The following is a 27,235-nucleotide window of genomic DNA, read 5'->3' on the forward strand; positions in this document are numbered from 1 at the left end:
CAACAAGTTTAGCATTTTCTTACCAAATGCTCGAATCTCTCGGAACTTGTCCTTATCCAGCTGTCAGTAAAAGTTGGCGAGAGAAAGCTGCAGCCGCTTACCGCGGCTCTCCGCGTCACACTGCAGCGCAACTTTCCTTCTTATGTTGATTGTTGCCATTTTAGAAAATTAGGGGCTCATACAGTCAATGACTCATATACTAATTTGCTGTTTTGCTAACAGCTAATTTGCTAACAGAGCCTATAGATGGCAGCATTTAGCACACGCAGGTAAAAGCGCTGCTGCCCAATGTATTCATTCTCCATGCGGGCCAGACGTTATTGATTTTATGACACAGGCGCCGGGCCGGATGGAAATTGACCACGGGCCGCATTTGGTCCCCCGGCCGGACTTTGGACATGTCTGACCTAAGGGTTGTAAACCACCTCCTGCTTGAGAAAGAAAAAGAGAGAGGAGAGAATTACTCTTCAGAATGGTTTAGTCTGACAAGACAAACTTCCATTATAAAAGACCTTGACTCAGTTTGCGTTCGTCGTCTGTAGTCTCTCTCTTTGATAATTGACATAGCCTTTGCGATTTGAAAATTGCATTTACGACACTACGGTGCTCATTTGAAGTCGTTTCCGCCCTAACCTCTAACCCTTCTCCTGTGTCTCTGCAGGACATGTTACCCATGACTGGCGATCCCACTCAGGGAACCGCCAACTACAACATTGAGGACTTTGCCGACCTTGGCATGTTCCCACCATTCTCCGAGTAATCGTGCAATCTCCTGTCACCTTTTCTTTGCCGCGGAGGAGCTGCACCCTTTCGATTTGCTTTTCTCTTTCATTTTGTGTTTCGTTTGGAAACATGGCTGGACCACCAGCTCACAACTGATGTGCAGCACATTGAATGTCATGTTGCACACATCAAGCACACATACAAACCTACAGTCCACCTATATTTTTACCCTGATGGTCTGCAGTATGTATTTGTGCTTATATGGTACCTCATTGTTGCTAAATGGATGCTACGTCTGTCAATGTCTATTTGCCCATCCCTGAAATTAACACTTTCTCAAAGGATGAATGCGCACAAGTCTGCTGAGAAAAGCTTCATTATAACCAGAGGAGGTCAGCTTTTTAATCTGAGCACGTCTACACTATTATGGCACATTTTATTCCACAGATGCGGGTGGAAATCAATTTTACACCAACATGTACAGGAAAATTTGTTGTTACGCTCTCCAGAATTAAGAGGCCTTTATCTGCGGTTGAACCCAAAGCCGCAGCCTCTGCTGTGGATTCGGCTTAATAATAGTAGTTTAATTGCATGTTTTATGCATTTTCATTTTGTCAAATGCAAATCAGGCACAGCAGACGAAGGCCTTGTCTCCATGTAACCCGCTTATTTAAACCAGCATAGTCTCCCCCTCGTCGTCGTTGTTTGTTTGTTTCAAGAAATCGCGTCTAAACGAATCCAGCGCAGTGCGATTTCATTCACTTACAAGCTTGCCAAGTTGCTCGCCGGCGGTAGTGTCCAATCAGAAAGAACGCCCTCTTCTGAAGTGTCCAATCAGAAAGAACTTGCGCTTCTGACATCACCAGTATCAGCGTCTTTGGCGTAGTGCGATTACGCAAATCTCCGGTTTAAGTTGGTTACACGCAACCACCAAACCGGAGGCTCGGGCAAATCTCCACTTTGTCGGGAGGTTTTGAAATATTCGATTTTGATTAAAAAAAAAAAAGTCCGGCCATGTATAGCAAGTGGGGCAACCCGGAGACATTTACCGCCAGAACCCCGGCTACGTGTAGACAAGGCCTAATAATGTGCAGCATAACGATGTATAAGATGAGTATTGGGCATATTTTACATAAATTTAGGGCATAGCAGCATGACAAATACGGTAATGGGTTAATTATATAACAAGTGTAGCACTTAGCCACTATGGTTCACAGCACCCACAGCGGATATTAAAAGGTCTACACACTCCTGTTCAATTGCAGGACACAGTGGTACCTCTACTTATGAATGCCTCGTTAGAAAAATCCACATTATGAAACGCCTCTTCGGAAACATATTTTCTTGTTATGAAAGAAAATTTAGGATACGAAAGGTGAAAATTGTTGGTGGATAATAATGAGACACGAGACACCAGCGCTCGCTCGAACAAGACTGTAACGTAATACATCACCACCCGTGATGTCTTCACTCCACTCAGTATGTATTTATTACAGTTTTTTATGCATTTTTATAATTTATTAATATGCCAGCTAATTCTACAAATGAGAGTTCTTTGCACTGATATTTACTGTGTTCTTGCACTTTTCCTCTATACACGCTTTCCACCAACAGTTCACACTAACAAACATAAAATCGACATTAGCTACGGCTAACATTGTACATATTCACATAAAAACACATACCCACAAACCCTTTGAGCTGCTGTAAACAAACTCCTCTTGAATTGCTAGTAGTTACCTAGCGTGCTGTAGCGTCTTGATAGCGAGAAGGCTGAACAACATAACACACAGCAAGTACTTTGCCTGACCTTAATGAACTTAAGTAAACTTATATGCTCAAAATGATTTTAAAAGACATCTTATCATTTTTATAAGAATTTATAATGTTATAATATCAAAATAAAGTTCTCTGCACACACCACCAATACATCAGGGCCGTCTCAAGGCAAACAAATGAGCTGCATTCATATTATCAACAGCTGCAATTAATATTTGTAATTAATTAATTGAAAGGCTTTAGTTTTTTTTTTTAAAGCTTGGAACAGATTAGGGTATTTAAATTAAAAAGCGCCTCTACCTATGAAAAAAATTCACATTACCAAATGACTTCTGGAGTAGAGGTACCACTGTGTTTATAAAATGAGACCAAGATACATCATTTCAAAGCTTTTGTCCATCCTGAATGTGACCTATGACCTGTACAGCTCAATCAATAGAAATGAAATCCTTTCATGAGGCGAAGCAAAAATAAATAACAAATGATGTCATTACACTAGTCGTATAGCATGCGGCTGTGTTCAGAATAAACCAATTCTATTCAAATTTAAGGATAGGTAATTCAGAGAATGGCTGGCTGGGTTCAAATTCATTATTTACACTCACGATTTTTTTCTTTTCCTGTGTTTACTTTGCTGTCTGTTGCCAGGTTGGAATTGCAAATGAGAATCTGTTCTTACTTCCCTTACACATATAAACAAACGTTAGATAAATAAATGTCCGATTGTTCTGGAGAAGGGTACAAAGGAATTTCCAACGTGGAAGAAAGCAAACACATCATAAAGCGGAGCAAAATGGGGCAGAAATGTGACATAATAACCAAACACTGGACGCAGTGCCAAAATGAATGAAAAGACAAGTACAAAACGGTTATTTACTACAACAATAACAATAACATGAATCTCCCTTTTTCCTCATAGTGTACGCCTAGATTATTTGTGGCAAGATGGAAGCCTCATCTTACAATTAAAAAGTGTCAGGGCCCAGCTAAATTTAGCAAAAACACACATGCTATCTCCGTAACGTCAGGTATTTTTGGCAATTACACAACCCTGCTCATCACCAAAAGAGTGCCAAACCTTCAATGACGATCAGTGGCGAGAGCATTATGTAGACACGTGGAGCTCTTTTTGTTTCGCTGGATCTCAGACTCTATTCAAAATACAGGCAATTGTGAATTCAGTGTTCCCACGTTCATGCCGCAGGTTACTTTCCCCAAAACACCAGCGGTGATCGAAAACCGTTTTTTCATATTGTTCCCATTTTTTTTTGTGTGTTCATTTTGTTTAGTAAATAAATAAGACACGCAATCTATATATATATATTTTTTGTCTAGTAAACCTAAAAGGGAGAACACTCATGAAAAATAGTGAGGTAAACCTTCAATAAAGATATGGTCCGCAAAAAGTGTTTGAATTTGTTGGATTTTTGGGGGGGCTTTGGTTGCCCCACTTTTTTTGATTTTGAAAAAATCAGGCTCAGCATGTCTCTGAGAATGAAAATTGAGACTGCTATTTTCTAATTACACACAGAATTCCGTTTAAAATGTTATATAATACAGAGTGTATCTCAGAAATTGATGAAGTTACAGCACTTTGAATGTCACCTAGTTGAAATCCAGTTTTGAGAAAAACATTTTAAAGTTTTGGTACACTCATGTGTCAAAGGTGCTTATTGTCTACTATGCCTTCATTTTCATACAGTTTGATTACAATTTCAACCTTTCAGCTGCTGGGAAAAGTCGAGACCTTGAGGTTGTTTTCCAAATCAACATTTCTGTCAAAAATGCTTATTTTCATCAATGACTCAAAACTGATCTCTGCATCATAAGCCTGGTTTTATGAAAACGCATCACAATTTTGTAAAATGTACTTTTTGAGGGATGGAAAGAAAACTAGCAATATAAACAAAAAGTTATGGTCATAAATGGAAACCCGCAATAGATTGAAGCCGCAATACCCGACCCGCGATGTCGTGAGTGAACACTGGCGTTCCAAAAAAATAGTCTGTGTAATCAAATACCTTCCGACTTGTTCCAAAAGCAAAAGGAATGTCAGGAGACGCCAAAACCAACAGCTGAACCTTATTCGGAGTTTATCAGAGGCACTTTAAACGGGGGCAGGTGTATGCGGACTCCCACTTAACATAAGTGAATATGTAAATTATAAACACAGCCACCAGTTACAAGAGGGTCAGCGCACTTGTGCAACATTATCATACTTGTATATTTTTTCTTTCATTTTTTTTTTCAATTGAGCTGCACAGGTCGAGATTTTGATCTGAAATTTTAAATCCCTAAAACCTTTCATTCCAAAACACAGAGTTGTATCGACCTTTTGTGTCTACAGTAATTTAGATTCCGCAGTGCCAAAGTCTAATTTGCTGTATACTCCATTGATTTAATTAAAGTATTAATGACGGGGTCTTACAGTCCCTTTGCAATGATGAAGTCACCGCAAAGCCAATAAAAGCTGAGCTTTTTGTGAAAGTGGTATTTGAAGGTTTGTGTCGGCATCAGGTCAAACATCCAGGAAATTGTCAGGCAGAAAATGATCATTGACATCTGGTAACGTCTTGGAGACAAAAAGTGGTAAAGTGGATGAAAGAAGCCATCCTCATCACCTCATCAACCTTACCTTTTGAAAAGTCCGGCTACGTCTAGTGATATCCATTACTCGGGTTAAAAAAAAAAAAAGGACTTCGTTCTCTGTATAAATGCAAGAGATTAATGAGGAAAACATAGAATGGCAGACAATTACTCTGCTAAGGCGTAAAGTGCACTTCATCACTGCTAATCTCACCAGCCTGCTTTAAAAGTGCATTTGCCGTTCTTCATGGTTCACTACTTGACTTACTTACTTTATAATAATTTTGAAGTGTCACACCTTCGTAATAATACTTTGTAGTGCAGGAGGTTTTTTTTTTAATGAAGGATTGAGGAGGTCTCTGACACAGATGAGCTAACACACAGACACACACACACACACACACATCAGTCTTTCTGCTTGAGCTCTCAAATCAACATTTTTTGTAAATAATGTGTTTTTTTAAGTCCATCTGTGTTATTTTCACTCTTAAATTGTTTCATGTGTTTAATGTGCATTCTTAATAATATTGTGTGCAATGTAAGTATATATTTAACTCTTGGTATGTAGTTAGTCTGTTACATGTACATTGAGTTCTAGACCTGTATAAATTGTGTAAATGTCCTATTATTTTGTGTAACACTTGTGAATTGTGACAATAAATTCCGATTGGTTATGTGTGTTCACTTCAGACTTAGCTGCGCTGTTTGACTATTGTAGATTTTAATAAAGGTGTAAGTGTAATGATTGGAAAAACGTTTCTGTAAATTTTACTAAGTACATAGCCTATATCAAGGGTGTCCAAGGTCGGTCCTTGGGGGCCGCTGTCCTGCATGTTTTCCAGATCTCGTTCCCCGGCCCGCCTGATTCAAAAGATCAGTTCATTAGCAAGCTCAGCAAAAGCCTGATAACCACCCGGATCATTTGAATCAGGTGTGTTGGAGAAAGAAACCTACAAAACATGCAGGACGCCTGCTCCTGAGGACCGGTTTCGGACACCCCCGTCCTAGATCAAACAGTGTGAGGAAGGATGTGCTTGATTGACAGGAGATGTTTTATTCTACAAATATATTCATTGAAACATTTGAGAATACATTTGACAATATTTGCAAGCTAACTGCTCTAAAAAACATTAATTCCCATCATGCTTCAGGGGATTGATGGTTTTTTGTTTACATTTTTGGTTTTGCATTTTTGTTGTTTTTTTTTTTCATTTGTTATTTTTTTTGGTTTTGCATTTCAAGATCCAAGAGTTTCATTGTCGTATGCATAGTAATACCACACAACGACATTCTTATTCTGTTCACTCCCGGAGCGGACTACATTCCATAATCGAGCAATTAATATGTAGGCAATAAAACAAAAAAAACAAACAAAAAATGGCCTACAATTTACCAATATATTTGAAAATAAGGTAAATAAATATTGTTTATGAGTAGTTTTAGGTTTTCTTTAATTATGACCGCAGTGCGAGATTTTCGTTTGTCCCATTTGTCATTGGGTTATGTGTGCATATTAATACCCCATGGTATTATTGGAAAACTTTTAAAGCGATTAAAGCAAAAACATAACAATGATCATTTGAATTATTTTCTATACCCAAAACAACTGCAGTCAATTAAGCCAAATGTTGCAGTGCAGTGAGGCCCACACGGGTACAGTGTAGCTTGTACAAAGGGGGAGACATCTTCTAACGCAAACCATAAAGGTGGAATAGAGCCACTAAAGCAAACAGTGAGTGTCAATAACAAGAAAGTTCAATTGCAGGGCACACAGAGACAAACAACCGTTCACGCACCCAATCACACCAATGGACAATTTACAGTAGAATGTCCAATACACCTGCCATGCATGTTTTTGGAGCGTGGGAAAGGAAGCTGGGGAGAACCCACACAGCCCATTGTGGAAGTCAAACTTGCGAAGCGGGACGCACAAATGAAGATGGTGGAATTTAAACCGCCGCGTCCTGCTTGAAGGTAAAGATTTACAAGCTTACAGGTTTATGGAAAACAAGGGATTTATCTACATGTCGCAGACAGCAGAGTCAATGTACGCTATACCTTCTTGCTTTACAAAGAGACTGAAAGAAAAGTCGCCAACGGCTGGACGGAAATGAGCAGAGTGCCACTAATGTGAGGGATGGACATAAGAGCAATGCATTATTTTTGCCGTTTGCAAACTGGCGCAAAAAAAACACGCAGCAGCGAATGTGAATCCGTCGCTAACTAATGGAATTTGACCATCACGGATCTGGTGATTGTGAATGACAAAGCCCCCGATATGCCAGGAGGTACACAGATTAACAACTTGGCCCACATTCCATGCTTTGCTCGTACTCTCATTTGAAGATGCTCACTTTCTCTTTTGAACAGTTTTTGCCGGCCTCTGATTTAAAAACTAGTAAAGCGTGAGATTTACTTAAAATAGTCACTGTCATAACAGCCCTCTGATTGAAACTATAAAAACAATGCGGCCCACAATGAGTTTGACATCCCTGGTGTAAAGCATTGACCGTAGTCAAAAATGTTGAAATCACTTTGGCAGTCTCACGCTTCCATACACTCCGGCTGAAATGGCCCCTGGGATCAAGGTGCTCTTCCCGTAGAAATGGGTCAGCTGCAATTTGAGCTGGGCGGTTTGATTTCTGGCTACCGTGATGTGGAACGTCATCTCAAACAGGCGTGGAGTCTGAGCTGGCGCGTGAGGTCAAAAAGTTCATATCATCCCTAATGCAAACATCATTTCTGAATGCAATATAGCAGATCTATTTTTCCAAAACTTTCCGCAGTGGCTCCACTTGACCGTCCTGAAGGCCGGTGATGAAAATGAATAGTCATGCACATTCCTTCACCACACAACATGACCTCCGATCATCCTCCTAAATTCCACTTGGACATATCCTGAACTCTGCAGTATTAGTGATGGGCTGGCAGGAAGAAGGGAGAGAGAAACATTTCATTCCGGAGATGTTTTCAACGTATCCCCACAGTACACGCATCCCTCATGATGCCAAATTGGCATTAACTGTGAATTCATGGGAATTCCTTGCTTGTTTTCCTCAACTGTAAATAGTGAGCTTGTGTTTGTTTTAAAATGCCACTGGTGTATGTTATGTGTATATATTTTACATATATTGTTAGTATTTTTTGTAAATCTTGAGTTGTTGACTAATACTTCTCATTAACACTATACAGGAATTGTGCTGAAAATGTTTGAAAAAAAAAGTTGATCAAAACAAAATATGGATTACATTTTTTCAAAGCAGGCAGAGTTCTTGGATGGTTGTTTGACAACTTGGAATGGCGTTAACCCCTGGGTGTCCAGGGATTCTTCACGAACCTGGCCTGATTATCACCCAATTTAGCCTAACTTTGAAAGGGTCATAAAATCGTGAAATAAAAATCTATCTTTACTTTCACCCTCTCAAATGTTCAGTGGCATCTGCTCTATCCATACATATGGATGTTTGAAGAATTTTCGTTTTGTGAGAATTTTTTTCAACAACTTTGATGCTGCAGAGATGGGAAGATGCAGATGCGTCGCATGAAATAAATCGCTTCCCTGGAGCAAATTAAAAGCTTTCAAAGGAGATCAAAGCCTTTTGACAACTACAAGTCCCACAATGCCCAGCAAGAACATTGCATTACGGGAATCAGACTAAGCCACCCAATGAATTGAAAGGCTTGCAAATGTCATAAGTTGTCCGCTAGCGCACACAGTGGTTTTGCGGACTCAACACAAAAGTCTCTATTGTGCTCCGTTAGCGAGTTGCCTTTGAAAGGATTCAAGTGAAAATCAAGGGAAATGCATGACACAACATCAGGTTTGCAATATGTCCAAAATTGACAATATTTCCAATTTTGAATGGCAGTAAATGAGCCCAACATGGGCTAAGTTTGTCACCTATAAGGTGTCCCTTTTGACTTCCCATTTACAAGCATTTAGAAAGGACGGCAGAGCAGCATATTGAAAGTAGACATGTTTTGACATTCTACTAAATATTTTAGCCTCCCTCCATTTTTGTATGCTTTTCCTTTAATATCACACATCAAAAACATCTCAAAGCCCAAGTTGTGAGAAACTTCCCCCAGGGGTTAAGTTGACTGGTGCGGTTTATTCAGTTATTAGATTGATTTTTTTTGTTTGTTTTTTTATGACCTTATCATGTTTTAGAGCAGGTGTTTCAAAACATTTGACTGGTAGGCTACTGTTTAATCATCATCATATCCATACATCATCCCACCATTTCTGTCATATTTAAATGTCATAATACCACCATCCATCATGCAGCACCGTTTTTACAGTGTCAAGACCAAGCATAAGCAACATCACCACATAGCGAGTTTTGAGACATTTTCTGCAAAGAATAAACAGAAAACAACCAGAATGTCCTTTTTTATCATTGTGTTGTGCCGTCACATTACCGTGGTCGAGGCGAGGGGTTTGCATGTCCCAGCGATCATAGAAGCGAAGTTGTCTGGGGCTTTATGCCCCTGGCAGTGTCACCTATGGCAAACAGGTCCGAGGTGAGGGACCAGACTAAGCATGGCTCATATAACCCTTATGACAAATACTGTATAAATATTGGACAGAAGTTTCCCTTGCCCAAACGCCGGTTCCCAAGATCCCCATCTGGAGCTCGGCCTGGAGGTGGGAAATGGGAATGGAAAAGCGCTTTTTCCTATCTCTGTCTACTTGTCAGAGCGACCTACCTAAAATAGTTGCCAGCGCTGCCGATGACCCACAAAAAGTTTCAAGTTTTAATGCGCGTGATCTCGGTTAGCTGTGTGACTGTCTGACTGCTGATCAGTCAAAGATTTGTGCCGTCTCTCAAAATAGTCCGTCCTACGTGACCATCCTCCGTAAAGGTAGCGTTGAGATTACATAGGTTCGCATCTGAAATAAACAACATGCAAGAAATATGCGGCACAGAACACAAATTCAAGTCCAGCGCACAGAGAAGGAATAGTGAATTGCAACTGTGCTCTTGTCATTATATTCAGGTAGACGGGACTACAAAAAAGTAAAGGACAGAAACTTGGTTTCACCGTGCGGGTAAAACCCAGTTTAAACAAGTGACTGACTGTGGTTAACTTGCCCTACTTTTTTGTCAGGTGGTTCTCCGCAACCCTCAACAGTCAGATTTATTTTAACCTCATTTTATTTATGAAAAGTTTTTAAATGAGATCTTTTACTGTCAATTCAGAGAAAATTACAGCCTGTGGTTTCAATACGAGTCCTGCAATAAGTATGATAGTGTGCCTCGTGTATGAGGTGGATGGATAAATAGCAGTGCATTGTAAAAATGCAACCAAATATTATATGGAAGCTGGTTAACGTAATGTAGATTATGCATCCATCTGTTTCTTTTTTTAAATTACTTTTTTATTTATATTTTAATTACCTTTTTCTTTACATTTTGGTAGACATCTGGAGCTTTGGTAGACAGCTAGCTGTCTTGTTATGTTGGATACACCCGAGATTGGCAGTTGTCAGACCAATCATAGACAAACTCAAGGCCCGGGGGCCAGATCCCGCCCACCACATCATTTTATGTGGCCCGCAAAACACTACATATGACTTTAAGTTTCTGGCCAGAATACCACATTTTCAAGTTGTCTTCAACTTTTACGATTTTTTTTTGTTCTCAATACCGATTTTTTGAACAGCTTTTAGTGGCCTCCAATTTCAAAATGTTTCAGTCACTGATGTCAAACTCAAGGCTCGGGGGCCAGATCGGTATGGGTGATTGGACGATTTCAACTTTTACATGTTTTTTTGTTGTTATCAATTTCACTTTTTTGAACGTTTTTTAATGGCCTCTGATTTCAAAATGTGTAAATATGTGACGGTCACACTTAAAATTTGTTTGACTTGACAGTCATAACGGCCCTCGGATATAAACTCTAACTACAATGTGATAAAAATGAGTTATACACACCTGAACTAGAGGGGAAAAAAGTGTAACCCTTGTAAGTGATCAAAAATGGAACAAAAATATTTATAATACATTTAAAAAATAATAGCTAATATTCTGTAAATTCCAGCACATAGCTGCAATTGACTTTTTGTAGGTCTTAGGGTGCTACACATACTGTACAAACCAGTAGATTTTGTAGATCTATGTGAAACATAGAGTTTGCTTCCTTGAAAATTTTGTAGGGGGCGCTACTGACTCCTTTTGTAAAAATTATGCAATAATTTAATAAGACATTGATGATTTTTCCAGGCATGATCATGTTTCACGAGTTGGCGCATGTTAAGACCTTCAAAATTAGACTCATCATATTGACAAATATCGAGTTGCCAAGACAACAGCGTTTTACAATTACAATGACACAAGATCATCTTCATGTTTTGACATCATCATTTAAGGCCTAACCATCATTCAAGTAAAACTCAAATAGATGTGGTTAACGCACATTGAGAGTACTGCAACACACTTTTTTAGTACAACTTAGGTTGATACACGTGTCCAACATTTTTGTAGATCTAGGTGAAAAATATATCTGGAGCTTCCTTATAAAATTTTAGGGAGCTCTACTAAACCAGTTTTTAAAAGCTGCAATAATTAAAATGATATTGATGGTTTTGCCAGGCCTGGTGTTGTGCGCAAATTTTCATGAGTTTTTGGTGCATCTTAAAACTCAACATTAGCTTGCTTATTTTGATGAGTAAGTAATTGTCACAGCAGCAGAATTTAATGAACAAATACAATCTTCATGTTTTGACATCATTAAGGCTTATGTTATGGCTGAATTGGACTTTTCTGTACTTCTTGTGGTGCTACACGTGCACACAATTTTTGTAGGTCTATTGGTGAAAAATACAACTCGGGATTGGGTTTTAGTTTTTGACTCTCGGTAGTGCTACAGAGCCATTTTTGTTTTTTGTTTCCCCCTTTAAATGCCCAAAAATGAACATTCAAACATTCATAGCTCATTTTCTGTACATCCCACCATATGGCTGCAATGGACTTTTTGAAGGCCGCGAGATACTACAATTGCCTACCGTAAAGCTAATACTGTTGGCTGATTGGAATGATTGTTAGCTGATAAGAACTATGGTGGCCCTGAAGTGCAAATCATAAATTATGTACTTTACCAATCCATAAAAAGGTTAATTAAAACAACAACAACAAAAATAAAACACATTATAAAAGACAATTGCGAATCGGGAATCGATGAAAAAAAAAATAATGATCAAAACAAATGACAAAAGACGAAAAGCAAATATTCCAAACGTCGAAACAACTGCAATTCAGGAATGGCACACCCAAAAATGCACATTAGAAAAGAGAAGCACAAAATAGAGAAGCATTTTTAGTTTTCCCAACGGAAAGTTGGGTGCTGGATTGAACGATAGGATTCTGTTTGACATGAATTTTCCTGTTTGCTATTCCTGATTTGCAGTTCTTGATTTTGCCGATGCGTTTTGTGTTTTGAATTGTGGGTGTGTGTTTCTTTACTCAGTTATTTGTTTTGGGGGCTTATACTTCCAAAGAACAGTCACCCAAACGAAACACTCATAAAATCATCTAAATACTCAGACTATGTTGCGTATTCATGACATAATATCCAATCACACAATCGCTCTCCACATGCGAATGTGGAATGTGAACACACAGCTGTTTTGCTGCACATCGGGCAGTTAAAAAAACAGAACTGTAGGTTTCCCGGTATGCCGCGCTTCGGAGTGGTTGGTGCCCAGCTGTCCCCTTTTTGAAAGAAAAAAACAACAACAACAAAAACAAAGAAAGACAGAGTTCGACAGTGTTATTTAAAGATCCCCCCCCCCCCACCCCCACCCCCTTTATTTTTCCCCCCACGACTACCACAAAAAATGAAGCACACGCACACACTTCTTTATGCAAGGACATTTCGTTCAAACTATGGTTGACTTCAGTTATTATGCACACAAGCACGCATTCACGCACACACAGTCAAACGAGCGCCATACAGACACGCAGTGGGCGTGTCTTTCCTCCAGCAGGGGTAAATAGAAGAGCGCCTCTGTGCTCCTCAGTCAAGAAATGACAGTGTGTCTTCGCTTTGGTACCGGCACTGACTCCAACACATCTGCCCCATCACTGCACGGCTTCGAACTCTCAGACTCCGAGACCCGGCACAGACTATTTGCAACATTTTGGTAAGAATGCTCCCTTTAATTACACCCTTGTCGTTGTGATGGTTTGTATGACTGCTATGCATTTATTTTTTTTTTTATCACATACGGATTGTAATTGAGAGCGTCATTGGAGCCACAGGTGCGCGTCTTTTCCTGCGTGTTTTCCACGCCTCGGCTCTAATGCAGATCCCACTACCTGCCGGTTGGAGGTATCGTTAAATGGGTAGAGTCAATTGTTGAAGGGACTCCGACTGCACAAGTCAGACGAGAGAAGCTTGTTGCAGCCCCGGGTCCTATACACTCGCCCTGCGTGCAGGTGCAAGCGTTACTGAGGCAATTTCGGTGCCCGGATTGCTGATGTCATCGCAACAACTAAGCCGTATACCACATGAATAATGAGAATAATAATATTCGAAATTATACTTTACTACTTGTCTCCAAAGCTCACAGCCTGCCTGACTCAAGCTAACGGGTGCACTTTGATGTGCATCCCTCAATTGTAAATCATGTAGGGAGTTTCTTTCTCATTTTGGCAAAAGGCTCAACTCAATTCTTCTTGTTTTCGTGAATTCGTTTTTTTCCCCTTTTAAGTCTATTCTTACTGTTTGAAGGAAATTAACAGCATACAAAAATCAAGGTCAGTGGACAAAATTCCCTCAACAGACACGCATACAATATTGAAATGCAGGAAACACGAAAAGATTGGTATATAAGAGTGACAAATGCAAAAACCATATGCCTCTAATGCAGTGCTTCTTAAATAGTGGGGCGGCCCCCCCTGGGGGGGTGAGGATGACCCCAAGGAAAAGGCTTTGCTTTTGTCATGTCAAGTGTAATTGCAATACAATATAATTTTCATCATTTTTTTTTTCTTTCAGGCTTTGATGCACTTGGTTAATTTTTTTTTTCTGTTGTAGACGAGCTGCAACCCATTTAAACATTGTGTAAAATATGAAACCGTTGTTGAGAGTTTATTTATATTGCTTTTATCTTTTGTTAATGTTAAAAATAAAAAGAATACAGGTTTAGGTATACTTATACAGTTTTTATAGATAATAATCGTATTTATAGTCAGCATGCCGAGTGGGGGGAGCTGCTTAGCAAAATATAATTGAGAAACACTGCTCTAATGTGGAAAAATGACACGGAAAAAAAATGACAGTGTGCCCCTACTCAGAATAATCCATCTATCCATTTTCTATAGCTGCTTATCCTCACAAGAGTCGCAGGCTTGCTGGTGCCTATCCCAGCTGACTTTGGGCAGTAGGCAAGGGACACCCTGAACTGGGTGCCAATTGCAGGGCACATGGAGACAGACAGCCATTCATGCACCCGATCACACCTAAAGACAATTTAGAGTGTCCAGTACCACATACCAGAATGAACATTATTGAGAGGACTAATACTCATGCCATGAGTGCTACGGATTAAGTTGTAACTGACATGGTTGTATCACTGCAGAATACTAGTTAGCTCTGAATTTCACCACAGACAGTAAATTGGATATGAGCCTAAATATCTCCGAACTACACAACCAAGTAAGTGTATAACACTGTGTCTTGCATGCACAAAATGTCCGTTTTAAGGTTGGTTATACGTTTTTGTTGTATTAGAACGCAATGTTCACATTGAGTTGAACGAGTTGAACATTGGCACCGATATAATGGGTCTGGATGTAAATATGTTTACACTGAAATGATCCTGCAATAAAAACTCACAAGTAATTTCAGGACTTTTTTGTGTCTGCTTCCAACTTATTTTTGGACACCCCAAAATCGTGAGGAGTCAGCGTCCTTCCAGACAGTATCAGTGAAGGGATAAGGCAAGCGTTATAATGGTTCTTGGCTTGGTTTGTCAAGTTCAGTTACCATCTAAAGCGGTGAAATGTTGCCACCAAAATTCTTATGCACATTCCTACTCTTGTCCACTTCAACCTGTGACCAATATAAAAACTATCAATACAATATCAAGGATTTTTTTTAACAGCAAACATGAGCTAAGTTGAAGAAAAAACAATATCAGGTGACAAATTAAAAAAATACTGTGATGAATGTTTTTTCACGTTGGAGTGGACAAGTGTATGAACATGTTTTAAATGAATTTTGGGGGCAATTGGTCAGAGTGATGTGATATTTGAGGATGCTAAAGATTTTATTCCAGCCAGCCAACAACTCCCCGGTCTGTATGGCTGCTCCCACAACTGACTAGATCGCACAGTTAACTGTCCACTGCCGTGGTCATCTAGGCCTGGCCCAGGCTCAGAATTAGAGCATTTCCTTGTTTTTTTGTGGTTAATGGGGACCATAAACCCCCTTTGAAAAATCAAATCTGCAAAGTAGGACCCCCCCCCCCCCCCCCTCCTCTTCACCCCCACCCCAACCTTCCAGGAATTTTTATGTACGTGTGTGTGTGTGTGTGTGTGTGTGGGTACCAGAATTTTTAACAGGTATTTATACTTAACATATTTGAAACAAAGATGACTGCAGTTCACGCACTTACTTAAATCTTTAACTATTGAACATTATACAGTAACTGTACTGTTATCCCTTCCCGTTTCTATCTCTTGGTTCTAGTATGGGAACACGGAGGGCAGGAGTTGCTCTCAGAGTAACAGCCCTCGGACGTCGACAAAGTGCTCTCGGACGTCGACTAAGAGCGGAGCCCATAGCTGGCCAAACATAATAACAGCAAAGTAGAGTTTACACTGGAAATTTCAATTTATTACAAAGCACTCAAGGTAGCATCTTTCTAAGGCTTTCTTTTGTTTTCACCGTTCCCCTTCAGCCGCACGTTCTCACTCGCGTGTGATCTTCACTCGGAGAATGATGTCCTCAACAGTCAACAGCTTGAATAAGACTGGTCAGGAAATCAAGCAATCAGCTCATGGACATCCTACACGATGTTGACAAATGAGGGCAAGAGTGGACTATTACTCCAGCCCAATCACGTCTTGTCTGTTGTCATGTTTGGTCACCTATGGGCGTCACTCTAGATTGATATCGGAGGAGTGCCCATGGCATGTGTGATGACAATGAGTTGACCGTGCATGTCAGACCACAAACACCAAACATGAGGTCAAAGCAATCGTCTGTAGACCTGCGAGACAGGATTGTTTTGAAGCACAAATCTGAGGAAGGATTTCCAAAAAAATAAATCTGCTGCTTTGAAAGTCCCCACTGAGCACAGTCACCTTTAATGCGTGTCAAACCCCAGGTAAAAACATCAAAATTGAATATACATATTAAAAATTGGTATCAAAATAGTATACATGTATACAATTGCATAACACCATACATAAAAAACACAGAAAGGATTTATTTACCTTTTGAGTGAGGCCATATTTCCTAGTGAGAGTAGCCTAGCCTTGGCTTGTTGGTATTTCTTGAATATCTCCAGTTTCGTTTCCGTAAAAATCATCTTCTTGCTTCTGTCTTTAACATCACCAATCGTAATATTGGGACCCATGGTGAACCCATTCAAGTTTTAATTAAGCAGTAAAATGCACAATGTTATTTTCAGCACTCAAGACGAGATCCGTCCTTAGCATGCAGCTATTTTGACATTTGACTATTTTTTATTTTTTTTTAACTCTGGGGAAAATGCTGTCTTTGTATCTGTTTGCCCGGCTCTTTTGAGCTATGTCATGCCACTCAGAACGCAACAGTTTAAAAGCTTGATGACCAAGATGAGTTGTGTCTCTGGCAATGTTCTTTATCCTGCTCATGGAGTGAGAGCATCCAGTGATTATGTCATTCGAGATATGTTGGATGCCTTGACACATCTTTACCAGGTCATATTCCTTGAAGTGCTCTCCAATCTTCCTTTTGTAGGCGGTCTTCACGTCTTTGATACCTCTCTTTGTTTTGGCTCTGGTCTTTCTGTACTGGATTTTATTACTTAGATCTGAAGTCGGTGTATCGGAATTTGAGGAGACTGTTGATGTTGCTGTTCATCCAGGTTTTCTGGTTTGGGAAAACCTGGGTGCATTTTTGTCTATTACTACAGTGTTTGTACAGTTCTCAATGTGTTAGGATAATGTCTGCATAATCCTTTAAATTATCATTGTCAAATACATCACGATCTCAAAACAATCCCGCAACTGAGATAGAATCTCATTATCCAAATCTTTTCCGGCTTTGAAAATGACGTTGCTTTCTAGTGAAGAGGGATATATACAGGAGTAAGTGCTAAGTATAGATTATCAGAGCACAACTCAATGCAAGGTATGAAATTTCAAAATCACAAGTCTGTGCTGTCCAAACATTAATTCCAATTATCTATCTATCTATCTATCTATCTATCTATCTATCTATCTATCTATCTATCTATCTATCTATCTATCTATCTATCTATCTATCTATCTATCTATCTATCTATCTATCTATCTATCTATCCATCCATCCATCCATCCATCCATCCATCCATCCATCCATCATCCATCCATCCATCCATCCATCCATCTGTCTGCTATGCTGATTTCTGCCTCCAGGTAAACAAATTAAACAATTATCAGTCAAACCCAAGCTTGTCAGGGGACTGAAATGAATGCATTTTTCAAAGTGGAGTAGCTTTAGTCTTCTGTATTGTTCTGCCTGGTGGATGATTTGAAATACTGGTTATAGTCTGGCAGTTTATGTGAGAAAACTCTATTTAGGAAATTAAAAAAATAAAATAAAAACAAGAACATCTCCAGATGTTAGTGCGCCCATATGGTTGTAGTCACAATTTTCATTTGAAATCATTACTGAAGCTAATTTTCCTTTTTCTTTCTCCTTGGTAAACAAATATTAAAAAAAAAATGTTTTTATATATATATATATATATATATATATATATATATATATATATATATATATATATATATATATATATATATATATATATATATAATATATATATATATATAAAATATATAAAAAATATATAAAAAAAACCCACTGCCTTGCTTTTATTCATAATTACTATTATTATTATTTTTATCATTTTTCTACTATTGACGATAGTAAATGATGTCCAACTAAACCAGTCTATGAATGGTTAAACTTGCGGTATGAAACACCAATCATAATTAGTTGGCTTTTGAATTTCAATGCGTTGTAACAAATTTGATTATCATGTTCAGTGCAATGTAATGCCATTGCACAACAGAAGATGTATTTATATTATGTATTTATGTATTTATGTATTTATAAGATGTATTTAAAACAATGAATATACTGTAAATGTTATAGTCTTATGTTCATTCATTTGTTTGTAAAAATGTGTCATTTACTGTGCTCTCCTATATTCGAGGAAACAAGTAAAGTAACCATGCCAGCGTAGAAGGAAATACTTTTTCTAAAATCCCTTCCTACCCACTTTGAAACTTTCTCATGAAAGCAAAATGAAGAACATGCCTTTTGGCAGCTACAAAGCTCTAATTTTCCAGTGTAGGTTGTACTTTCCACTCATGCAAACACACATAGAAAGACACACAAAAAAAAAAAAAAGTACTGGCAGAGGGTTTGCATGAGGGATGAGGGCAGACAGCCAAATCCCACAGTTTACTTGAGAAAATCATTAAGTCTTAAAGAAAATATGTGTTTCCTCAGGTCAGGCCTGTTGGACATTCATTGTGATGCCCTGCATTCGAAATATGAAGAATTACCACTGCAATGGCTATGTGTTTCCATGGGCAGAATTCAAAACTAATATTTCATGCTTCCATCAATTTGTTAATGAGCTGTGAAATTGTTAAGAGCAGTTGTCTATTACCACTAGTTGCTCTGATACTTAACATGGCATTCCCACATGCCATATGGCAATAAACTCAATAAAAAAGGTGCAATACAGTGGTCCCCTGGTTTACGAGAATAATTCGTTCCGCGTTTGGCATCGTAACGTGAATTCGCTGTATATCGAGCAATTCAAACCTATGTTAAAAAGCAAATGCGTGTAAACCCCCAGGTGAAAACATAAAAATGAGTGCTACTTATATATGATATACATGTATACAATAAAATAACATCATAAATAAAAAATATAGAAAGGATTTATTTGCCTAGGACTTGACGAGGTGACTTAACGAGCTTGTTATGGCCATATTCCATTGAGAGGGTAGCCTAGCCTAGCTTATCCTTCTTCGTATTTCTTGATTATCTCCAGCTTTGTTTCCAAATAAATCATCTTCTTACTTCTCTCTTTAACATCACCAGCAATCTTGGGACCCATGGCTAACCAATTCAAGTTTGAATTAAGCACTAAAATGCACTATAAATACGTTTTCGTAAGTACTCACAGGCGAACAAAGCTTTAATGTTCGGCCATTTTGGAAACTGTGTCGCAGATCAGCATCTTAGTGCTTCCGTGAGGCCGACCAATAGCAGACCCGTATTAGGGAGTCGTGACGCTGACCAATAGCAGAGCAGCATTCTAGGGACGCAAGTGGTGATGCATGTATAGACGTATGAGCGCGGAGCGACTCCCAGTCACGCACGCACACTGACCACCATGTTTGAGGAGGCGTTTTTGTCATAATGCAAAAAAAGAAAAAAATTGTCATGAAGAGGGGACAAAAATTGTTACGTTCAATGTCGTAAACTGAAAAAAAACTTAAGGCAGGGATGTTGTAGACTGGGGCTCCACTGTACAACTTTTTTATTTTTCCCCCATTTCGCCTGTTCGCCAAAGTTAAAACATTTTTATTTTCTCACTTGTCGCGTCATGACATCCAATCCGTTTCGAGAAGGCTCAATGTCACACACAGGGGGCAGGGGTGAATCCTGACGGTCAGTTTGCTGACATCCAGACCTGTACAACACAGCCAGTTGAGCTTTCAATAAAAAACTTTTTTTTCTGTTAGATGTTTTGCCGCAAAGCGAAGGACCTGCAACTTTGCAACGCAAAAAAAATAAAAAAATAAAATAAAGGTTCTGCAGGAGCAAAGATTGGATCCGCTTCATTCCAGAAAGGAAATGAAAGTTCTCAGCCATGCTCTCCATTTTCGGTTCACTCTAAACTGTGCTAAGCGAAGCTTCCCACCCTTCGCGTGAAATAAGTGAACGAGCTAATGCAATGGCAACAAAAAGCCGAGCAAATTATTTGGCAAAATGATTTCGGTCTGAACGTAGCATTAAGTGTGAAAAGGAAAACACAAGGAGTGGATGGGTGAGAAAGAAAAATCATCAGACTTCGGCCATGTCCCCAACGGGGCCTATAGCAAAAACCTGAAAAAAAGATCACAGTTAACACAGATATACATTACCATAGATCTCAAGACATACATGAAGGAGACTGGTGGGGGACATGACGGAACCAGGCTGACTCGCAACCAATTTCAGGCGCTTCGCAGCAGGTCACGTGGGCATAATTTCGGACTGACAGAGGTATTGATGATAAGGTTGTGTTTGTATGGTTTCTGTATAGCTGTGTGTGTGTTTGTATGTCAGTGTCCTTCAGCCAAGCATATCATCTCGATGCCATGTAGACAACTTTGTCCATATCAGTCCAGGCCACCTGGGGGAACGCAGGATTCCTTCCCCAGGAAAAAAGTCCATATAACAGTTGTTTTGGGAACAGGCCGACAAATTGTGTGGTTGACCTTGAGTCTTTAATTTGACATTCTGAATGGGGCTTCAATTGGCCAAATTAGCAATGAATTATTTGAAGCAAAACTCAAAGTTCTCTATGACAGCAACCATTTTGCACAAGGACTGAGTGTTCGCCCATCTGGCAACTTAGAAACCAACTTGTTTGTTGATCCGATTGCGCCAGTCTTGGAAATTTTGCGACTAATCAGGAGACCAGCAACTCCAAAAAGGAGGACGCTTCTTATCAAGATACCAACAATGTAGATGTCCTCTACATCTTCTATGGACAAGATCGATAGGCACACTTTCTTCTGGTTGTTCCAGCGATCCATGGTTTATCCAGCAGCAAATGTCCCAGAGGTGAAAGAAGACTCCATCTACCTGCTCTTTACAGCGAGAAATTTCCGTAACGAGGGCCGAGAATCCACCTGACCAATTCCATGGTTAGATTTCAGAAGAAAACTGCATGAATTCTGGTGGCAATTGCTTCCTGTTTTAGTTCAAAACTGAAAATGACAAGCCAAGGCAGGAACCATTACTATGCTTGCCTTCTGACTTCAGTGACATTGTTTGGACTTCTACAAATTTTGCGGCATCCCAGAATTGGTTGGAATCCCACACAATATACATATTAAATAACTTAAGAGTTTTTAATTGAGGTAAAATTGTAGAGTAAATTCACTTCTGTAGAGTGTATCATTTTAGCATTTTAGCGACAGACAGTTGCAAGTGAAAAAAAACATGAAAAAAACACATACAGGGATAGTTTGGGGAGGGACGGGCGAGTGAGGCAGAGGGGGGCTCAAAAAGTGCAAAAATGTATGCAAATTACATCGTCAATTATACAACTAAATTACAAAAGCTATTAGTTTTCAAAAACCTGGCGCACAAACGAAAATGCGAACGAGCTAAACGCATACAGGGCAGCACTAAATAACATGATGAAGATTGAAAACTAACATTAGCTAGCATGTTATCCACAATCACAAGTTGTTGGATCAACAAACAAACTAATTTTGGGCATACTATCGTACGTCAACATTCTTACAAAGAAAGTACAACTTACAGACAGTCGTGGGCCGCATTTCACAGAGACAAAACAACGTGTGGCTCACCGACTGAATGCTCTCAAAACCGCATCATCCTTCTCACTACAAAATATAAAATCAATAGCGGTCAGAGGCGGCGTCAAAAGACGAAGATCAAGCCAAACAAAGCACAAATGAACTGTTAAACTAAACCAGTTCCAAAACATTTTTTCAGGTGCGGCCTACGCAGCCCAGTACCAGTTGATCCACGGACCCGTGGTTGGGGACCACTGCTCGAAAGAGAATAAGAGGTTATTGAATATTCATTATTTTTTTCATATGTCAAAATGAAACAATGTTTGGCACACTTGCCAAAATGCCTAATTACTCTGGGTCACCCCCCCAAGGGGGCTAACCCCACTATTTGAGAAACACTGCATTAAATTAACACTTCCATGAATTGTAATGCATCACCAATTTCAGTTTTTTTTTTAATGAGTGAAAAAGTGACTCTAATAAAACTATAAGAGCCAGTCTTTTAAGTGAACAGTTTGTAAATTTACAGATTTCTTTAAAGAGTCAAAAGTCCTATTCTTAGACTAAGAACAATAAATAATTCAAAAATAGTTCAACATATTAAGTAGGTTAATATTTGGCCAGTTGTGTTATTAAAATGAACTGTTTCCCAATTACTCTAATATCCCAAAAATATGGACTTTACTGTCACAGTTTAAGATCCTTCCTTGAACAATAACCCTTGCCTTTGCCTTCCAGAAAAAAAAGGATTTGAAACCAGTCAAAACAATTTAAGGATGGGCGAATAGATGGAGACACCTAGCCTAGAAATAATGGCTGTCACTCCCCTCATCCACTTTCGCACAGAGTCGACTGGTGAAAACACTGCTGACATTTTCTAGTAGAGAAGTCATGTGTGAAGCCGTTGCGGGGCCTTTTTGAAACAGGCCAAGAAAGCCTCAAGAGTGATTAGTAGATTTTAAGCAGAACCACAAGATGCTGTCAAAAGAGATAATGAAGCATGTCAGTGTCAGGAAAATAGCAGATCTCCATAAGCACCCCCACACTGCTGTGCTAAGCCTGTGAATCCAGTGTTAAGAATAGCAGAGCACACCCACATTTGCTTGTTGCTGATCTTGTTTGCGCGTCGACTAATACTTGCCAAGGTATGTGTTTGGACAAGCAAACCTCAGTATCCATATTAAAAAGAGAACTGCGTGTGTGTGCCTGCTGTTTGTGATGATGATGGTGAGCAACATAATTACATTTAATATGACAGGCCAAATGATTTGTTTTCCAAATATTCGTCTCAGAGGTTCAACCGGGAAATAACTTTTTTGGGACATGAAAAATGCATTTGTACTTTTAAAGGTCACTAGTGCAAGGTGTCGTTGGTCAATCGGGCAGCACAGCTATCAAAGTTCAAATCACAAGTTAATGAAAAAAAAAACTGAATTTTGCCAATTTTCAGGTTTTAAAAGGGTTATTGACCACATGTAAACACTGTTTATGTCCACCTCTTCACGAATCTCTCCTCCTCCTTCAAAACCATCATCCCGCAGAACCTGGTGAAAAAGCTAAACATTCTTGCAATGAGTTCAACACTGGGGAACTATGTTCTGGAAATGAACATCGCTCCCTGCACTGCTGGTTGTATACCAACCCCTCTCCTGCCCAGTACAGAGAATGTGAAGACACATTCATAGGCAGTGCTGCAAAACTCTATATGCACAATTTTGTTCATTGCCATTCGTGGATTATGATTTACTTTTTTGCAGTATTACTTTTAGATGAAAAAAAAAAACAACTTGATTTTTTCTGCTGTATACACAGGTGTAGGATTATAGCTGGCTTGTCAGAACTTTGCACACCCTTACTCAAATCAATTTAGTCATAAATCTGCTGGCGTAAATTTGTGGAATCAAGCAAATGGGTGTGAACTAGCGTTGTTTCGCTATGGGAAGAAGTGTCGATACGGCATTAAAACGGTGGTTTCGGTGAGTACTGTAGAGGATGCCATTTTCCGATATGAACATGGAAAAGGAACAGCGCACGCATCTTGGGGTGAGGCGCTCAATGCAGGCAGAACCAAATTATCCTGTTGGCCCGGAGCGGGGAAGTTTTTTTCGTGTTTAGGAAAAGCAAAGGAGCGTGCCCCAATGAGTGAAAATGTCGGTGATTTGGAAACATTTCAACACTGAAAGTTTTGTGCGTACAATAGCAATATGCGGGATTTGCTGTGCAAAGGTTGTGAGAGGTGGAGCTGAAACGGTCAGGTTGATCACCTCAAACATTTGAGGATGAGACATGTGGTCAAAGTTTGCATGGTGACTGTGAGGACCTACACAAATGCGGGTGGACTAAACTGGTGTGTTATTTGTCGGAAAAACTCACCAAAATGATGATGCCCTGTAAGCTGCCCCTCTCCTTTATGAACAACGTGAGATACCAAGTTTTAATAGCACACGCAAACTATAATTTCGAGGGCTGGAATCAGCAACACTTGCAACATTTTGTTTTTTTTGCTTTGGATACCCAGATCATTTTTGTACATGTCATTGTTAATGACAATGCCTTCAAACACTTCAAAATAACACATATGGACACGTTTGCACGTTTGCATTGGCAGGCTTGAATTTTGAAGTTTTTCCCGAAGGGGTGTCATGGCAGAACAATGGACTAGTTCTAATGCACCTCACACAACACAACGTTGAGCTGCATTCACTTTTCAGGACACTAACTTAATTATGCTTATGTTTACCGGTTGCTCAGGGTCCATCACAGTTGCGTTTTGCATAAATTAGTAATGCACGAGCTGGCACCGACTACTCACTTTGATGCTGACAACGTGACACTGTTGCTGTTTCTACTAATCACATTTTAACACACCATGTTGTTAATCACATATGTTTTTATAGTTTTAATTCTAGATAGGCTTTAATGCCACAATCTCTCACAAAGATCCTTCTCCTTGCCCTCCTGTTATATAGTACCTGTTGGAATTTGGCCTTTGAGAACCAAACCTCTCATGCTTTAGAAGAATTTGATTACTTTTATTGTCACACACGCACACCTGGAGGGCAATAAAAAAAAGTTCTACTTAGCTCACTCTGTATTTTCAGTTTTCCTGTTTCATATAATATCTTTTGAAAGCAGTGCCCGACTACATTGAAGCGAGTGTGCCGTTCTTAAGAAGTAAAAGAAAAAAAATCCAAACAGGCTTAGTATTGAGCAGATGCCGCACAGTGTGAACAGAATAATCAAATAAGTTAAATACGGTGATCCTCGCTACTTCGCACCTCCCCTATTGCGCCCTCAGTGAATCACAATTTTTTTTCATTAAAAAAAAAAAAAGCTGTATTGTGGAATGATGCGCTGTGAAGTTTTTCTGATTGCCAGACAAGCATATAGTGAACTAAAAATGCACTAGCCACGGGCACTCCTTGCATGTCCAACTACTGCAGTACACATATTTACATAGATCTTAAATTATTAAACCTTATACGGTAACTGCACCGCTATCCCTTTCCCTCCGTTATACTTTAGTTTCACGGAGAACCACGGTTATATTAGCGCTGCCTACAAGTCTAATTAAAGTGAAGCCTGTAGCTGACCAAACCTGATAATCAGTTTACATTTTAAAATTCTAACTCATTACAAAAGAAATGAAGATAACGGATTTACAACGCACAATTTAGTGTGTCCGATATACCTGCCATGAATATTTTTGGAGTGTGGGAGGACGCGGGAGGTGCCGGAGAGAACCCATATGGTCTCAGGGAGAACATACAAACTCCACACAGGAGGTCTGAAACGAGATGGATTCTAACTCCCTGTGCTGTGAGGCATTCGTGCAAACCACTGTTCCACCCAGCCGCCTAAAACAAAAACAATTAAAGTAAAAAAATTATATACAAAGAAATGTTTACATTTTTTATGCCAACATGTACTTGTTAACTGGACTTCACACTTTTCTACAAGGTCTCGGAGGCAACTACCAGACAGTGAGCATGTCAGCAGTGGAATTCGCTCTGTATCTTCTGCCAACCTCCCATAGAGAGCAAAAGGATTTATTGGTCTACTAAATCATTTTATAATCTCCAGTCATTTTTATATTCTCGAGGAATTAAATGAGAAAAAACAAAAAAAACAATCAAACTGCAATTACAGTCAGAAAGTATCAGAACTTTGCTTAAACCAAGCCCTGAACTCAGTGAATGATGGGAATATTTACTTAAAAAAAAAAAAAAACTGAAGTAGAACTTTTAGGTATGCACTCTGTGATAAGGTGTGTTTTGTTACTGTGTTTTACTCCGGGGCACCTCATGTATTTGCGTCAGACAAAGAATAAAATTGCTCTAGCTTCAAGGGGAGTAAGCTGCCTTTTGTACTTTAAAAGCAAGCAACTTAAAGTAGTCTCATTTTGCAGAATGTTCCTTATCTCTTTTTTTTTTTTATTTTGTTTTGCTCTCGAGTCTCCTTGAGCAGAGCTCCGGATGACAAAGAGATCCTCCCTCTTGACTGCAGGTTAGATCACATGTGCCAGTCAGATAGCGTGTGATTTGTGTTGCACGGTCTCTGCAGGACATGGATTCAAGTATACTTGAGAATTGGCATGACTTATTAGTAACGACCCCACCCAGGAGTGTGCCATCCCCTGGCTAAAATACTGCACGAATTATGTTGAAGAAAATGACCCAATAATGGACAAAATACTGCACAAGGGATAAAAACTAATCATTATCACGTTTCAAATCAAACATATTACAATCATTATATATAAAAGTTATAAATGTGACTTTGCATCTTCATGTGCAAATGCAAACCAGCACACACATCAACGCGATGAATGCCAAGTATATACTGATGCCGGTGTCACTGATAATGATGGTAAACAATTCTAGGTTAATTAAATACAATAATCCCTCATTTATCACGGTTATTGGGGACTAGAACTGACCGCATTAAATCAATTCAATGAAGTAAGATTAGATTTCAGTATTACTACTACAGTGTTACAACTTCCCTGACATACGTCATTTTCATGTTGCAATGTGGAATACTGAGTTTGTTCATCCCCTCTTTATGACATTTTCTTGGTTATGAGACCAAAAACTATCATGACCCTATGGGCTTGGTTGTATTTGTCTTGTTTTGCCTCCATCTGCTGGCGTTTTTAGGTAACTGCACTTATTTACTATGGTCGCTTAACTGCTTCCATGCAAGGTGTGACTACAATGCTGGTCTGCTATTGGTCGGCGTCTCCTCACGGAGATGGTGGTCTGCTATTGGTCGGCCTCACTCGTTTCATAATGGCCGAACGGTAAAATTTGTTCAATTGTGCGTGGTGACAAAACCGTATTTATAGTGCATTTTACTACTTAATTCAAAGTTGAAAAGGTTAGCCATGG

The 27,235-nt window shown here is 39.3% G+C and overlaps 2 protein-coding genes across 3 annotated transcripts in view; both read left to right on the forward strand.

Annotated features, from left to right (window-relative positions):
* The window catches only part of arnt2 (aryl hydrocarbon receptor nuclear translocator 2), a 77,820-nt gene extending 72,048 nt beyond the window's left edge, over window positions 1-5,772 (forward strand). For both annotated transcript variants that reach the window (XM_088412209.1, XM_088412207.1), the window contains one exon: window positions 662-5,772. In XM_088412209.1, coding sequence (XP_088268335.1) covers window positions 662-760 — 99 coding nt within the window. In that variant the 3' untranslated portion in view covers window positions 761-5,772. The remainder of the gene's footprint in view (window positions 1-661) is intronic.
* Window positions 5,773-13,125: 7,353 nt separating this feature from the next.
* Window positions 13,126-27,235, forward strand: part of cemip (cell migration inducing hyaluronidase 1) — a 92,379-nt gene continuing 78,269 nt past the window's right edge. The window contains exon 1 of the mRNA XM_088413333.1: window positions 13,126-13,234. The gene's annotated coding sequence lies outside the window, so the exon portion shown is untranslated. The remainder of the gene's footprint in view (window positions 13,235-27,235) is intronic.

Source organism: Hippichthys cyanospilos, chromosome 4, assembly GCF_059441005.1.
Source record: "Hippichthys cyanospilos isolate Australia breed blue-spotted pipefish chromosome 4, RoL_Hcya_1.0, whole genome shotgun sequence".
In the NCBI taxonomy this organism is placed as follows: domain Eukaryota; kingdom Metazoa; phylum Chordata; class Actinopteri; order Syngnathiformes; family Syngnathidae; genus Hippichthys; species Hippichthys cyanospilos.